General features: G+C 45.0%; 1 protein-coding gene across 1 annotated transcript; it reads left to right on the top strand.

Moving 5' to 3' along the window:
* The first annotated feature begins 216 nt into the window (after positions 1–216).
* On the top strand, positions 217–14,690 carry PCMTD2 (protein-L-isoaspartate (D-aspartate) O-methyltransferase domain containing 2). Its single transcript, XM_019548270.1, has 6 exons — positions 217–305; positions 3,905–4,253; positions 6,665–6,767; positions 8,319–8,490; positions 8,856–8,979; positions 10,493–14,690. Exons 2-6 carry the CDS (start codon positions 3,947–3,949, stop codon positions 10,873–10,875), a joined length of 1,089 nt encoding a protein of 362 aa, XP_019403815.1. The 5' UTR covers positions 217–305; positions 3,905–3,946; the 3' UTR covers positions 10,876–14,690.
* Positions 14,691–15,516: the final 826 nt, after the last annotated feature.

Genomic DNA, 15,516 nt, shown 5'->3' with positions numbered 1-15,516 from the left:
TAGGGCTTGGATTGAGGGTTAGGGTCCAGGTTTCCATTAGGGTTACTCCTAGAATGAGGGGGTGCATTAGAGCCTCCCCCCGTCTCAGTGCGCCCTTCCAGCTCCCCCCTCCCCTTTCTCCCAGTGGTCCGTCCCAGCCGCCGCTGTGCTTCCTCCTCTTTTCACAGTGGTACAACCCAGCCCCCCCCCCGCCTCCCGCTTGGTGCGCGCCGCGCCTGCGCAGTGGCGCTGCCCGGGGCTCCCAGCTGGGGCAGTGTTTACAGCGGCCGGAGCCGGAGCGCCCGGGGGAGCTGCCCCCTGCCCAGGTACCGCGGCCCTGCCCGGGCATCGCTGCCCCTGCCAGCCAGGGCGTGCTCCCCCGCCTCCGGCCTCGCGTCGGGGTGCAGGGGGCTCCCCCTTGCCCATGCATGCATGGGGCGGGGGGCGCCCTGCTGCATGGAGCAGCAGTGCCCAGGGCTGGCTCCCCCCTCCCCAGCTGGGGCTGCAGTTGGGCAGGGGGCGGCCTGGGCTCTGCTGGGGGCAAGGGCAACGCAAGGAGCTCAGCGGCAGTGCCCCCCGCCCCCACCCCCCACGGGTGCCCGAGGGGCTTGGGGGCACGCAATCCAGCCGTGCGCGCAGGGGTTTCTTGCCTGGGACCTGAGCAGGGCCTCCTGCCATGCAGGTGTTTGCTTCCCCTCCCAGCAGGATGAGACCCCCAACCCAAGGGTGCACGAGTCTGGGCGGGTGTGCACGGGTTGGGGGGTGTGCATGAGTTGGGTGTGCACAGCTCCGGGCAGGTATGCATGGGTTGTGGGGTGTGCATGAGTCTGGGGGGGGTGTTGCATGGGTCCAGGGGTGCATCCTCATCCGGTGGCAGTCAGGGAGCTGGCCGGCCCTGCCGAGAGGGGTGTGCAGCCTGGTTAAGATCTGCAAGCGTTTCCAGAGAGAGAGAGAGAAACTGTGCTGCAGAAAAGGAGAAGCTTCTGGTTATGGGTTTTCCTGGGGGGGGTGGAGGCAGCTGGATTTCTTTGCAAAAACCCCTACTGGGTTTTAACCTCCGTGGGCATCGTTCGTTTTCCAGCGCGTGGCATAAAGACCGGTTGGTGCTGTTAGACCTAAACAGGTCAAAACTCTTCGTGGCTCACAGGGCCCAACTCGGGAAGTCTCATCCAGAGGCCCCTGCTGCTGCATGCACGTGACCTGGTTCAAGTTGTTTGAAGAGCAGAAGGGAGTGAGCGGCCAGGTCAGGGGACCACGGGATGGACCTTAAACTGCAGCGTGGAAGGGTCGTGGTGGCGCTTTGTGTGCACGAGGAACCAAAAAAGGCATTTAAGCCCCATGGGGAGCTGTGGTAGGAGCTCGGCAGGGCTCCCAGCTGTGTTGGTAATCCGTCTTTAAACCTGCAGCTGTTTAATAGCATCAAGAGCACCTGGTTGGGAGAGGGGTGGATAGATTCAAGAAAGAAAGAGTGTCTGAACTAAAGTTAAGGAAGGCAGGGTTTGGAGGACACGAAAAGAGGGTGTGTTTGCTTTTTCCTTCCATGAGAGTAATTAATTATGTGAAGTGTATTACCCACAGGCACTGACAGCAGCTGTAAGCAGGCAGTAGCTGAAGCATTGGCATGCACGTAAGGCCAAATCGAAGTGTAAGGCTGCCGATGAAGTCCCCTAGAGTCCAGGCTCTTTCTCCTGGCAGTAAGGTGTACCAGTATGGGGGTGCAATGGGGCTCGGATGCACGGATCCAGGGATGCATGAGTCTAGGGGCACATCCCCATCCAAGCTGGCCGGCCCTGCCAGGAGGGGTGTTACCTACAAAAGGAGAAAAATATCTGAAATTCTTATACCAGATTTTAGGCAGACAAGGTTCGTTGGGTAAATGTGATCTCTCTTATTAGACCAACTAAATAGTTGGAAGCAGTTTTCTTTGCAAGCTTTGGGGCACAAACACCTTTCTTCAGGCAGAGGGAGCATCTGCTGGTGTTTTGTGTTCTCCTGGATGGAAAAGAAGCCAATGTGCAAAATGTAGGTTTGTACTGGATTGTGGCGTGTGAAAATCGCCTAATTTCTGCCTGCAGTTCACTCTTAACAATTTTAGTGGTGAAGTTCATCATGTCTAAGGTCACTGCAGAGAGGCAGAGCAGGGTTGTGTGTGACTCAGTGTGGCAAGATTTGCTTGGTGGTGGTTGCATTTTTTCTGTTGGTTGTGAAATTGAGAGTGCGTGTGAGAGAGAGAGAGATCTTTTTTTCTGTCTTGCTGAATGTATAGAACAATTATCTGTGGGCAGATCTGATCCCAGAAAAGAGCAGTGAAGTTGCTGCTTCGGCTGGTTCTAGCAGAGCCAAAAGCCCTGTAAATCAAAAATCACATTGTACTTTTGGAAATGGAAATTTTTAGTGGGTGGGAACCAGCTAGATGAAACTGGAGTTGGAAATTAACTTCTTACCCTCTGCAACTCATTCTTTAAAAGATGCAGATGATATGCAGCCTGCATTGTGCGGCGTCAAAGGAGGGTAAATGGACTGCTTTCTCTTTGCAGGATGAATTGAGTCTGTTAGGAGGTGACCAATCCGGTGACATCATCAGCATTGTTAATTTCTAAGGGCCAGATGGGGCTGAAATAGCATCCAAGAGATATTATCTCACTTCGATCTTAGAAGAGACCCCGACAAATTGCGCTTACTTCTATAGAAATGTCTTTCCAACATTTATTTATTCTCTGCGCTGATGGTGCTGGTTGAAACTGCAGAAGCAAAAGCAAGTTGGGAGTTTGTCCGGTGTACTCTGTTTCAGTGCATCACTTCTGGACTGAAAAAATGCCAGGAGTATATACACCTACCTCATCCCTAAACACCCAGTGCTGTCAGTACTGTGGTTGTAGCAGCCCTGGAAATGATTAGCTCCCCTAATTTTCAAGGTTTTTGCTTTGGGGTGCTGTTAGGTCTCAAAATGAAAGGAGATGGGGACCACCAAACTCTCTCGCCCATATCATGTTCATGGCTAGTATTTGCAACCCCCTGAGGGAGAAAAGGAAGCAGCTGTGTCTGGTACACTTAAAAGGAGCAGTTTGTTAGGAAGTCGGCTGTTATAGTTGGGGTTTGTATGGCTGTTAACGAAGTGCAGTTAAATTACAAAGTAGACAGAGGCATTGAAAGATGCTGTGCACTTAATTGGCGTATGCCTTTAATTTGTATGCAGATCATCAGTGTTAGTTACAATGCAAACAATAGGCATCATCCTAGGACTGGATTTGGGTTATCCAGGTAAGTGAATTATGCCCATACCCAGAATGCACACTAGTGGGGTCCCTGGATTCAGTGAAGCAGCCTCTGAATTTTGCCCCATCCTTCTTCATGTGTCCCTGGGTGGTTTTATTTTTCTGTCCCCAAGCTCTTTCCCAATGCCTTGTCTTCAGTTAGAGGCAACATATATGTGTCTTAAAGTTTGTCAGAAACCGGCCCTGATTTTATTATTGCTTGGACTTTTTGGCATGTGTGGACAGAGGGGGAGAGAGACAATGAATAAAAATGGGCACCAGAATGTAGAGTTTTATATAGCACTTTCAGTCAAAAAAAATAAGTGAGATTATAGACATCTTTTCACTGAAAGAGGGTATGGTGCAGATAAGCTGCATGTGATAGCAGGAATTTGCCTTCCAAAAATGCGCAAGTCTCAAACCCAAGTACCAAATCTATTGGGTTTTGGGGTGGCTTTTTTACATATGATAGATATTGTGCATGTGTATTTTTGGTTTTGTTTTTTTTTTTTTTTTAAAGTAATTTTGTGGATGAAAGTTGTGTTGCCGTATTTTTGCACCGACGATCTTCCAAAGGAGATGCTTTCACTGGGGCTCTAAACGGCTTTGTGTGCGGCAGCCCGAGTGGTTATCATAGTATTAAATGCATCTTGTCATCTTCCTCTTCCCAGATCCCTGTTTAGTGTGAGAACCTGCGGGAAAAATTGTTGAAGATGGGAGGCGCGGTGAGTGCTGGTGAAGATAACGATGAGTTAATTGATAACTTGAAAGAGGCGCAGTATATCCGGACCGACCTGGTGGAGCAGGCGTTTCGAGCTGTTGACCGGGGAGACTACTATCTGGAGGAGTTTAAAGACAGTGCTTACAAGGACTCTGCATGGAAACATGGGAATATTCATCTCTCGGCTCCATGTATATACTCAGAAGTGATGGAGGCGCTGGATCTTCAACCGGGACTGTCCTTCCTGAACCTGGGCAGTGGCACTGGCTACCTGAGCTCTATGGTGGGACTCATTTTGGGTAAATATCATTTCAGTCATGTTCATTATTGCTTAAATTGCCTTCTGTTTTCACAAGGTATGGAACCCTTCCTCTGTGACTTTGAGCTTTTTAAGATATAATTGTGGCTATCGTTGTAAATAAAGTATGCTTTTGTCAAGCTTGTGGCATGGACAGACATAAGTTGCACCAGTATTAAATTATATCGCTATAAGATGCTCCCATATAAGTGGAGCTGAAACCTAGTGATCTTTTTGGTGTTTTTTTTAAAGCTGTTTTGTTCAGGTTTAAAGTTGCAGCCGTTCAGCTCATTTATATTGGTATATTTGGTGTATTCCTACCAAAATGGGCATGGGTCTTGGGCTTGCTGGGCTTTCCTGTGAGTGTCCAGAGCGGAAAGAGCCAAGTTGGTCTGAGGTTGGGATTGTGCATGATGTATTGCTTCCGGCACTGTATCCCATTTTCTTTTTAGTCCACCTTGGCCAAGCTGAAAAGCACCTGAGGAGCCCAATTATGATCTCAAACTGGCACTCATTAGGGGTAAGTCTGCCTGTCAGAACAGCCAGTATCTAGCCTCCTGATCAGCTCTACTGTAGGAGTAAAGCCATGCTTTGAAGTACTGGCTAACATATATTTTGTCTTAACCAATGCAAAAGCAAAATCAGTGGTGTGGGTTGCCTGCATTTAGCAACCTTCTTTCCATCCCCCTCCCAAGGAAGCATGTGGCATTAAATGCATAAGTAGATTAACCCTACCAGGATTCAGCAGCATGGGTGACTACACAGAGTTAAACATGTGAAAAAGCAGGAAATCGCCTTACGTTCTCCTGGTATGAATTGCTTAATGTAGGGCATGCTTGGAATAAATCTGCCTTCACTTGTCCTGGAGAAATCCAGTTAGTGCTTACTGGAAGGCAGAAGCAATGTGTATAGTTGGCTAAATAACAGTATGGATCCTATGCTCCTCCTGGGTACTGGGCACCGATTTCAATAGTTTTAAGTGTTTGTCATCAGCACAGCCTTATTACCGTTTTTAGAGGCTTTTCATAGAGCTGCTATTGGCAATGATAGTAATTAAGGTTTGAGCACTTAAAACTTGAGGATCTTGGTACCATTGCTTCCAGGAAAATTAGGAAGCTGATAAAGCCAGTTTCAAATCAAAGCCATTAGGGTTCAGGTAACCTTTAATTACAGTGTAAGCAGGGCTATTGTCTTCAGTGCTCTTAGTGCATAATAGCAGGCCTGTTAAAGGGCGAATAACTAAGTCCACAACAATTTTGCTTTCAGCTCTTTGAAGGCAAATGGCCCCATTGTGAGATTTTTCTGTGTAATGTTTGCTCATATTATGAAAAGTCACCTGGCAGGCCTGGATTAAGATCCTAATGTATTAAAGCGGGGGTCACTGGATAGGATTTCAGAACGGATAGGTTTTGGGGGCTGTTTTTGTTGGCAACAAAAATGATCTAGAGAGAGGTTTTCATCCCCTGAAGCAGTGGGGACCAGCCTTTCTTGGCCAGACATGCCTGTAAATCAGCCCTGCAGCCTCAAATGCCACTCCAGTCCCTGCCTCCACTTGATCTGCTGCTCTGCTTTCTGTTCCCTGTGCTATCTCCTGCTGTGCCACCTGTCCCCTTCCCAATCTGCCATGTGGCACACCTTAACTAGTATATTTTCTCAAAATGTTGTTGCATCACAACATTCCCATCGCACCTTGCCATTTCCTGTAAAAAGTGGGAACACCTGTGTCAGAGAAAGCTGCCGTCCATCAGGGCTGTAGCCATCTCTGACCTTCAATGGCCCCATGTTTCAGATTGGTGACCAATGTACATAAATGCAGAAGACTCCTCTGGTGGTAGCTTAGTTCAGCTGCCCCCAGCAAGTGACCATGAGGCAAGCTAAGGTGTGAATTTGCTGGGTGTTAGCTACTCTTGTAGTAATTGTGCATGCTCTGACTCTGCTGCCAACATGAGCTAGGTTGCCCTTCTTTTACTGAGGGGGGCACATTAACCTCATACTTACTGCAGGTAAGAGTGTGCACATGGGAAGGTAGGGCCATGTAGCTCATGCGCTACAAACTCACGCTTTAGTTGACCTCATTTATGTAACCATGGCCTGGAATAAGCTGAGAAAGTGAGCATGCTTTTATTTTTATTTTAAGTATGGTGTGCCTGTATTTTGTACTTTTAAGAGAACATCTCTCAGCAAAGTGCACGGGCAGGGTTGTGTTTAGATGTGACCTCCACCTACTTGAAGGGCCCTCACCCAATAGTCATACTGCCTATTTAAGTGGGGAAACCCTTCCAGGGAAAAGCTGTTCATCGTTTGTACTGCAGGTAGTGCTCACAGGTCCCAATCCCTAGACTGATGCTCCAAAATGCTGGGCTTTCTCTAACTACGTTAAAGAAACTTCCTTTGTGCACTCTTTCTTGGCAGGTCCTTTTGGCGTGAACCATGGTGTGGAGCTTCACTTGGATGTGATCGAGTATGCAAAGCAGAAACTGGAGGACTTCATCAAGACAAGCGACAGCTTCGACAAGTGAGTGTGGAGGCCGCTGTTGGGATGGCGCTTCATGAGTTGAGGCTGTTCTGAGGACTCTGCTTTCATGGGCTTGACGAGTTGAACCAGGCAGTAAGATTTAATTGCAGTCAACCTTTGCTGAGCCTGCAGATGACAGGATTTGATATTTGTGACCTGATAGCAGAAATTTCCCCAGACGTTTAAACGGAGACCCTTACTCCTATAACATGGGTTTCTCTGTCAGACAAAAAACTTCCCTGGTTACTATATAAAGTTATTTTATGATGATTAAATCAGTCCTGAAGTTGATTGGGATGAATCTGGTCTAGGGTTTTCCTTGAAATGTCTGTTCCGCTGTCACGAGTAATAAGTTTCTGATGAGGTTGCTGAGGGAACTATAGGCTGTGTGTGGTAGTGGTCATATTTTTGGACTGCTTTTGCAGTTTTATTCCCAAGAAGAAGTGCTTCTGGTCCCTTGGGGGTGTCACTTTGCCCATGTCACACTATGGTCACAGCAAAGGGAAGCTGATAGAGGTGGAAGAGGTGGCCCTGATGGAAAGAAGGGCAAAAAAATGCCTGTAAATAGCAATGGTAGGACCTGCTCACCTGACGTCAGTGATCTAATTGCTTTTGTTCTCAAACCTGTCTTCCGCCTCCTGTCTAGCTTCAATGAAATGCAATAATTTTAGCTACAGACCAAAGTCCAACTGCAGAAGTGTACCTGTACGTATTTGGGAGTAGGGAGGGGGGAGACTTTTGTGATGCTGCAATGCAAGAACAAAAGGGCAGAGGGGAAGTACAGTATTAGTGAGGATGTCAATCAGATGAGAGCTTTGCTCATTAGTGGTTGGTAGGAGCTGGAAGATGCCAGTGAAACTCTTAAAAGAAGAACATGTTCTTCTGTGCACTTCCAAATTCTTCTTTATGCAATTATCCTAATAGTCGAGTTGTATCCTGACTGTAGTGCAACAAGTCTATAAGAGCTTAAAGCAGCCATAATATTCAGCTTGTAAAATGCTTTGGAGGATTTCCAGTAAGAGAAAACGGCATGTAAAACTGTGTTGTTCTACAGCTGACCAATCTGAATTTCAGGGATTGATGTTATAAATAAGAATACTCTTTTTTTCTTTTCTCTTTTTTTTTTTAAATAAAAGAATAAAATATATGGCATTGTGAAAGGAGGAATATGGCCGATGGGATAGCTACTAAAACTACATGGGTAAGGGCTATTACAGCTGTTTCAAATATATTATTTTTCCAAAAGCAAAAGACTTCAAGAAGTGCGGTAATATTCAATATGACACTTTACAAAGTCATTTTCTCCCACGACACCTGAAGTGGTGTAGTTAGTCTGTCATCACGGCCTAATATGGGTTCAAATATAGGTCCATTCTGGCAGACTGTGGATTCCAGTATTTTGAGATGCTGGGGCATGGGAGGAAAATTGGCCCATTGAAACTATTAATCTGTTGTCCTGCCCAGTAGGAAAGAAAATTGCAGAGGCCATTTCTTTTGTCTTAAGCAGCCGTGCGGTTCAAGACCGCTATAATTGGACTCCTTCATTTTCAGGTTTGAGTTCTGTGAGCCCTCCTTTGTTAGCGGCAACTGTTTAGAGATCTCTCCAGATTCGACTCAGTATGACCGTGTCTACTGCGGCGCCGGAGTCAAGAAAGAGCACGAAGACTACATGAAAAATCTGCTGAAAGTTGGGGGAATTCTTGTCATGCCGCTAGAGGAGAAGGTTGGCGCCTCTTTCCTTGTGATTTGCAATATCTTCTTCTTTGGTTGGTAGCTCTTCCTGCTATTCACTGGCTTCCTTAGATGTGCCTATTTGAGATTGCTCTTTCAGGCAAAATTGCCACCCTTTCTAGAAACCGAACTCTGCAGGTCCTACTTAAATGTTACACGTTCTGCATAGTTCCACCAACCGGTCCCATTTTTTCAGGTCTTTGGTATTTAGTTGGTTGGGAGCGTTTCATGTTGTGCTGCTGAACTTCAAATGCTGCAATAGCTGAGTTATTTGAGAGCCGTCGCCACACTTTTGCTTTCTGAAGTTCTGGGGATTTCTGTGGTTTACCGAGCAGACTGTGCTTTTTCTCTCTGCAGCTGACTAAGATAACTCGCACGGGTCCTTCTGCCTGGGAAACCAAGAAGATCCTGGCTGTTTCTTTTGCTCCTCTAGTTCAGCCCAATCACATGGATTCAGGGAAGTCCAATGTCGTTTATTTGCGTAAGTATAAATACTTGTCAGCAAAGCTGCTTTTTCTCCTTGCACCAGTTTTGTCTTGATCTCGGCATAACGTTCCCACCTAAACTAAGCATACCTGCCATTCTTCTGATGTGAGCCATGCCAGCTGCTTCATATTCATTGCAGTTCTCCAATTTTTTTATTGTTATTATTTATTTATTTATTTATTTTGGTTCCTGTTTTATCTCTGAATGCTGGAGTAGTGCGGTATAAGAAAACAGATTGTAATCAAGTCCAAAGTTTTAATGAATGCTTTGTGAAATTGAAGCTTCTAAGTATGGTGTGCCTTCATTTTTAAGCTTCACTCTTGGACTGTGTTAAGAGAACATAGCTCAGAAAAATGAAAAAAATGGATAGGCAGGGTTGTTTTCCGATGTAACATCTACCTACGGAGGCAAGTAGTAAGGTCATCCGTGAGGTTCCTTCAGATAGGAAACCCTTCAAGAGAAAAGTTCTTCGTTTGTATTGCAGGTAACACCCACTGGTCCCAATCCCTAGACTGAGGCTCCTGTGCAAGGTTTTCTGTAAACACATAAGAAGACCTGGTCCTTGATCCCTTTTCTCTGGCCTTTGATAATATCCATCACTACCGGCATTCTTTGTGTTGCTCACCATGCTTCTTTTCATGTTGGGTGAAGTGTGTCAGCTGATCATCTGAGCATTGCTTTGTGTTGTGTTCGCTACGTGAGCACCTACAAATATTTCATGCTATTCTCCAACCCCTCCCTGCCCATCTTTGCCTAGATCAGAAGAATGCCTCAGTATCTGTATATGCATTGCATCCTGCAGTAGTTAAGTCGCGCATGCTGAATGGACTGGAGAGCAGTGCCCAAGATAAAGTAGTCTTCCAGAGCCTTCAAGAGGATTTCTAAAGAAATCCCACTCCTAGGCTTATACAACTCCTTTTCCTCCAGCCAGTTTTCATATGTTAATGAATTAAGCCCATGACACCTTTCAGTGGATAGGTGTTATTCCTGTTTTCCACATGAGAAAGCTGACAGATGCTGAAGTGACTTGCCTGTGGTCTTGAACCTAATTGGTGATGGATGTAAGAGTGCAAGCTAGCCCTACTCACTCCTGCTTCTATGCATTTGGGGCCACTTCCATGTTTCTCAGCAGTGAGGAAACAAACTTTCCTCCCAGTTGCTGCAGAGTCCAAACCGCAGTGATAAAGCCTTAAAAATGTAAGACTTAGAAGGTGCTGCATGTTCCTGGGTGATAGGATGTTGAAAATGCTCTTTTTTTCCCCTTGCTAGTTATCTCCCCTTAATGTTTTGCTATCTCCCCTTAATGTTGAGATGGAGGGAGAAGCGCATGAAGACCTGTGGTTTGGTGGGGGAAGAATGCTGTGCATTTTGGGTGAGACAACTGTTTTTATAAACGGGGCAGGAATTTGGATAAAAGGTTAAAGCTGCGGGCGTCTGACCACTCTTCATATTGTACTGCCAGAGCTGTGCCTGCACACCTGTTCATGCTCTCCGTTTTGTGTTTCTAGCGCCCATGGTTGTCCGCAGCCTCCAAGATCTGGCCCGCATTGCCATCCGAGGAACTATTAAAAAGATAATCCAACAGGAGGCCGGCAGTCAAACTGGAAACAGCCCAAAGAGCCTGCCCCGCTGCAAGCGCAGGCGCGTCCGCCACCGTCGCATGGAGACCATTGTTTTCTTGGACAAAGAGGTCTTTGCCAGCCGGATCTCAAACCACTCCGACGATAACAACAACTGCGAAGAGTTTGAGGATGAGACTCTAGAAGAGGAGGAAAAGGGTATCTCGGAAATGAAGCCGGACCCCCCTGTAAACTTCCTGAGGGAAAAGGTCTTGAGTCTGCCTTTGCCCGATCCCCTGAAATATTACCTGCTTTATTACAGAGAAAAATAAGTTTTCTTTCTCGTAGGAAGCGGAAGGGTAGACAAAAGAATAAAATACTTCGTAGGGCTTGACAAATGTACACCACTTGCTTGCCTGTTAACATGACCAAGTGTGGCGGTAGGCTGGCTGGGAATGTGGCTGCTGTATAAATGAACATCATGGCTTTTTTTAAGTTTGCTCTCCTCCTTGGTTGTGTGCTATAGTTTTATCCTAGAGCAGGGCATCTTTAGGAGGGAAGCTGGTGAAATGCCCAGCTGCTTGCAGGAAGGATTTAATTCCCTGAAAGTAACTGTGCAAGAGATGTCTGAGATCTCAGCTCTACTTTCACCAAATTGCAGTTTTTCAATACTCCATAGGCAGCCTCCTGGAGTCCTTCATTGTCCATGCTCTCCCACTAACTCTGCCGTGTCGTGTCCATTTGTAACGGAGAATGAAGTTCTTACTAAAATCTGACCTGGTAAACCTTATTTGGGGTTTCTTCCAGAACCCTAAAAAACCCCACGTCTTGCAAATGTACAAAATGGGATTTTGGTGTTGCTCCAAGGTACCCAGGTTTTGAACAATGGAGGAAAGCACTGGCCACCTTTCGATAGATAGGTCTCGGAAAGAAACGGTACGTTTTGCCATAGGAGGATTGAAAAGTTTGGCAGGGAGTTGGCGTGCCCATTGCAGAAATCACCTGGTTATATAAAATCCAGGCTGAGGCAAAGTGTTAACTCTGTAAGGTTACAACTAAGGCAAGCAATGAGTACATTTTAAAAATTGACCAGCTGACTTCCAGAGATTGCTTGGATAACCAGGTTTGTGACTGCATGTAAAATTTTGGGAAGTCATTCCAAAAGGGGGGAAAAAAAAAAAGAAGACAACAAGCCAAATGGGTAGAAAGAGGAGAAATGTAGCAGAGGGTTGCATAAAAGCAAGCTCTGATAGTATGATCAGCAGGTCTTGTTTTGGGCAAATTCACATGCTAAATGCAATGTAATGCAGTTGGGAGTACTGCTAGGCTGGATTGAGGGAAGTAACGAAAATGTTGGGCATCACCCAGATGTCAGGCTCTGAATTTTAATGGGTCTGTGTCCCTCTGACGTCTGCTCTGGCAAGAAGATTAGAATAGATTTCCTGACCACCTTGTCTTTGTATGTTAGGTGGAACTAGATTTACTGCCTTTCTAGTTTATCTGATTTTTTGGGGGGATTTGTTTTGGCTTGTAATAAACTAAACAGCTGTTTAAAGTAGTTTGGGTAGAAAGACTTTATAATCTGGGGTTTTGTGCTGCATAAATTCTAATCTTTATTCTCAAGTCTTCCTGTGCCAGTGGTAGGAAGAGACTTGCGTTCACACGGAGAGGGGGAGTTATTTGAGCCGGTTTGCAAAATTAACTTTCCTGAGGACTGGAAGGAACAAATTGAGCGATGGATGTGGATTCCCCCAGAGGGTAATTTTTAATCATCCTTTCAGTGGATAAGCCTCCTGTGTCAGAAAAGGTGTTTTCCCATCAGAGAGGCCCTTTGAGTTGGGTTGCTTGCTCTTGTTCTCAATTAGATTGTTTTTCAGTTTCCCAAAAGTGGATGAAGATCGCCTTGCATATTCCTCCGTATCCTGTTGGGTTTTGTGGTGTTGAGTTGTACAACGTGCTTTGACTGAATTGGAGATCTAAATTTTGTGCAACTCTTACAAAAAAGTTTTAGGGATTAGTCTAATGAGCCCGAGTAGTGCGCTTAGACTCTCTTGCTCCCTCACAAAAGCTCTAACGGGGACAACTTGATAGTTTTCTGTGCGTTTACAGATACCCACATTGTACTCAGGACAACCAAAAACATGCGCTTTTTTTCTATAAAAGAAAACCCAAATGTGATGTGTATGAAGTCCAGTAAAATCCAGGTGTAATACATGTGCTGTGCGGTTCCCCAAAAGATTCTGGCTTCGGTTCTGTTAAGGGCTGCCGATCTGTAGGTAGGAGTCTTCCTCTCCAGTGATACTGCTTTTCACCCTCTCTAGCAGCCTCTTGCTTTTGGCTACTAAGCCCTTCTCCAGTTTTAGCAATTGCAGGACTTCCTACTGGTACATAGAAATAATCCATTTTTTTAAAAACAGCTGGTTATAAACAGCTTAAAATGGATGTTTACATGCATAATCCATCCCAGGGTCTATTAAAACTGCCCTAATTAAGGGAGATAATCTTTGCATTTATAGCCCTATTTGATTTCCACCCCCCCATGATTTTAAAATATATTTAATCAGGTTTTTTTCCACCAGATCTTCCCTGTTATTACATTTGCTAGGTTTTGCAATATCCTGGTAAATACATTTTCATGTGTCCATCTTTGTGTGCTGTAAAACACACACTATATATATTTCCTGGGTATGGGTGAGACAATATATTTATTAAAAGCACTGCATGTTCTAGGTTGTCCAGTTGTCCCATTTATCAAAACAGAAAGCAACATAGCGGAGAGAGTTTATCTGATGTATTTTAACTGTGAAATAGTGTAGCTTGTAGCCAGTAAAAGAAGGGGAATTGTAAATATAGCTTTCCCCTTTCACAGCCACTTGCACTGTAGTTTTGTATAGTAGATTAGTGCTTTTAGTAGACTAACTGTAGCATAACAGTTTTTGCGTAGTCTCTAAGCACCGTGGATACACCACCGGCTTTTCTGTTGACTATTTCACATTTGTTTGCTTTTTAAATGTCCTTTCTAAATTTCTAGATTTTGATAGGATCGTAAATTCATATCTGTGCAAAAAAAAAAAAAAAGGAACAAGCTTCAAATCGTTTTAATCTTAAGTTTGTCAGTTCAAAAATGTGTACAAAGGTAACGACAAATTTGCATATCTTAATAAGGCATGCAAAAATGTTTCAGTTGACAATTTTTTTAAATGAGTGTTTCTATACTAATAAATGCAGTAAAGACATTTTGGCTTTCTTAACATTGTATCTGGTTGTATTTAGGTTTTTTATGGAAATAAGTATTTTCATAACTACAGGAAGGAATGTGTGGTGTTGTAGACGAGATCATTCGTCAAGTTGCGCAGACGTATTTTACGCTGAATCCTTTAAAACTTGGAGCATCAGCTTCCACAATAGCACAATTGATGATCTACAAACCAGAAAGTTATGGAAATGTGAAAGAAGTTGCTGGCCCATTAGGAGTGCATGTGGAATGGGTATGCATTTATAGTATAGCAATATCCTGGTAAGCAAACTTTCTTATTTACACCCGTCTGTGTGAGTATGAGGTAACCATCCAGGCTTCTTTCTCTCGCCGGCGCTGTGAAAAAAAATTCCATTTTGGCTTCAGATGCAATTGGAAACTACCTTGAATGGCAGGTGTATTAGCGGACCTGTTTTATACACTTTGGCAAGTGGCACTCTTCCTTTTTTCCTTTGCATCCTCTGCATCGGTCCAGGCCTGTGCATGGCGGCCAGGGGTAACACGTTCTTCTCTCTAGTGCAAAGCAGCGGCGATGCATTCACATGCTGCAAATTCCTTTGGTTTCCACCCGCTGCTGACCCGAAACTTTTGTATTTTCTATTTGTTTGCGGGTATGTGTGTGCCATGTTCTACTTCAGGAAGGCAATCTGCTTATATGTCGCTGAATCCGTTTAAAAGGCAAAGGTCCCCTTTTCAGTAATTGTCATCCTCCGACAGAGGGAACGTTGGACAAATGCTGTGTAGGGACAGGTAACTGGAATTTACCTGTTAAATTGCTGTATGTGTAATAAGGACTTCAAAATGGGCTATTGATTGGGGTTCCCTTTATACAAACTCTTAAAACACATTCCAATTCTGCTAAATACCTGGTCATGTGGGCACAAGAAAGGATTTGACTGATACTCTGAAGGGCTTGGAGGAAAGCCTCTGACAACCTGCATACACTTAAACTCCGGTGCTGTGTGATGGGAGAGTCTCTAGGTAAGATGTCATGCTACCACAGTTCTCTGGAAAGTGATGAAGAACTCCCCAGGAAGTATTAGTGAGGGGGGGATATTTTTCTTCCCTTCTGCTTGGGGTTAGTCATCTCATGTTTAAAAAAGGGGAGCCTGGATGGTCACCTTGCTGGGGTCACTTGACCCCAGTTGTCTGTCCTGCTTGGTGCAGGGGGGCTGGACCCAATGATCTTCTGAGATCCCTTCCAGCCTTCAATCTGAATGAATCTGAGCACTATGAAAACAGCAGTGCTGTGATAATCATCGTTCAGCTGTGGATATTTATCTAAACAAAATCTTTAGCAGTGTTTTTCCCCTTGTATTATTCTATGCTAAAAAGCAGTGTATTTCTCAGTTCCTCCCATGCACTAAGGGTGGGTAGTCATAAATGCTCTAGAGATCCAAGTTGGGGCATGTCGTTGGTGCCATTGTCCTGGTTGGGTCTGTGAGGCATTCAGAGGTGTATGTAACCAAATACTGAACTGATTCTTCCATAATTAAATCAGAGAAAGCTCTGTTTAAAATATCTATGTTGAATTGCCAACCTTGGATACTCAATGACAATAATTGGAGCGCCACTCAAAACATGGAGACGCTTGGACGGGGAATCGGTACACAGCCATATCTTTCCTTGAGGCATACTTGCAACCCTCATGGGTGTTTGTCTGAGTTGTGCTTGTAGCTTGAGGTAACCAAAAGTGAAGAGCCGTCTAGTATCTTGA

The sequence above is a fragment of the Crocodylus porosus genome, unplaced genomic scaffold (assembly GCF_001723895.1).
Source record: "Crocodylus porosus isolate Cpor-Errol unplaced genomic scaffold, CroPor_comp1, whole genome shotgun sequence".
Classification (NCBI taxonomy): domain Eukaryota; kingdom Metazoa; phylum Chordata; order Crocodylia; family Crocodylidae; genus Crocodylus; species Crocodylus porosus.
This window is presented reverse-complemented; position numbering and strand designations above follow the sequence as displayed.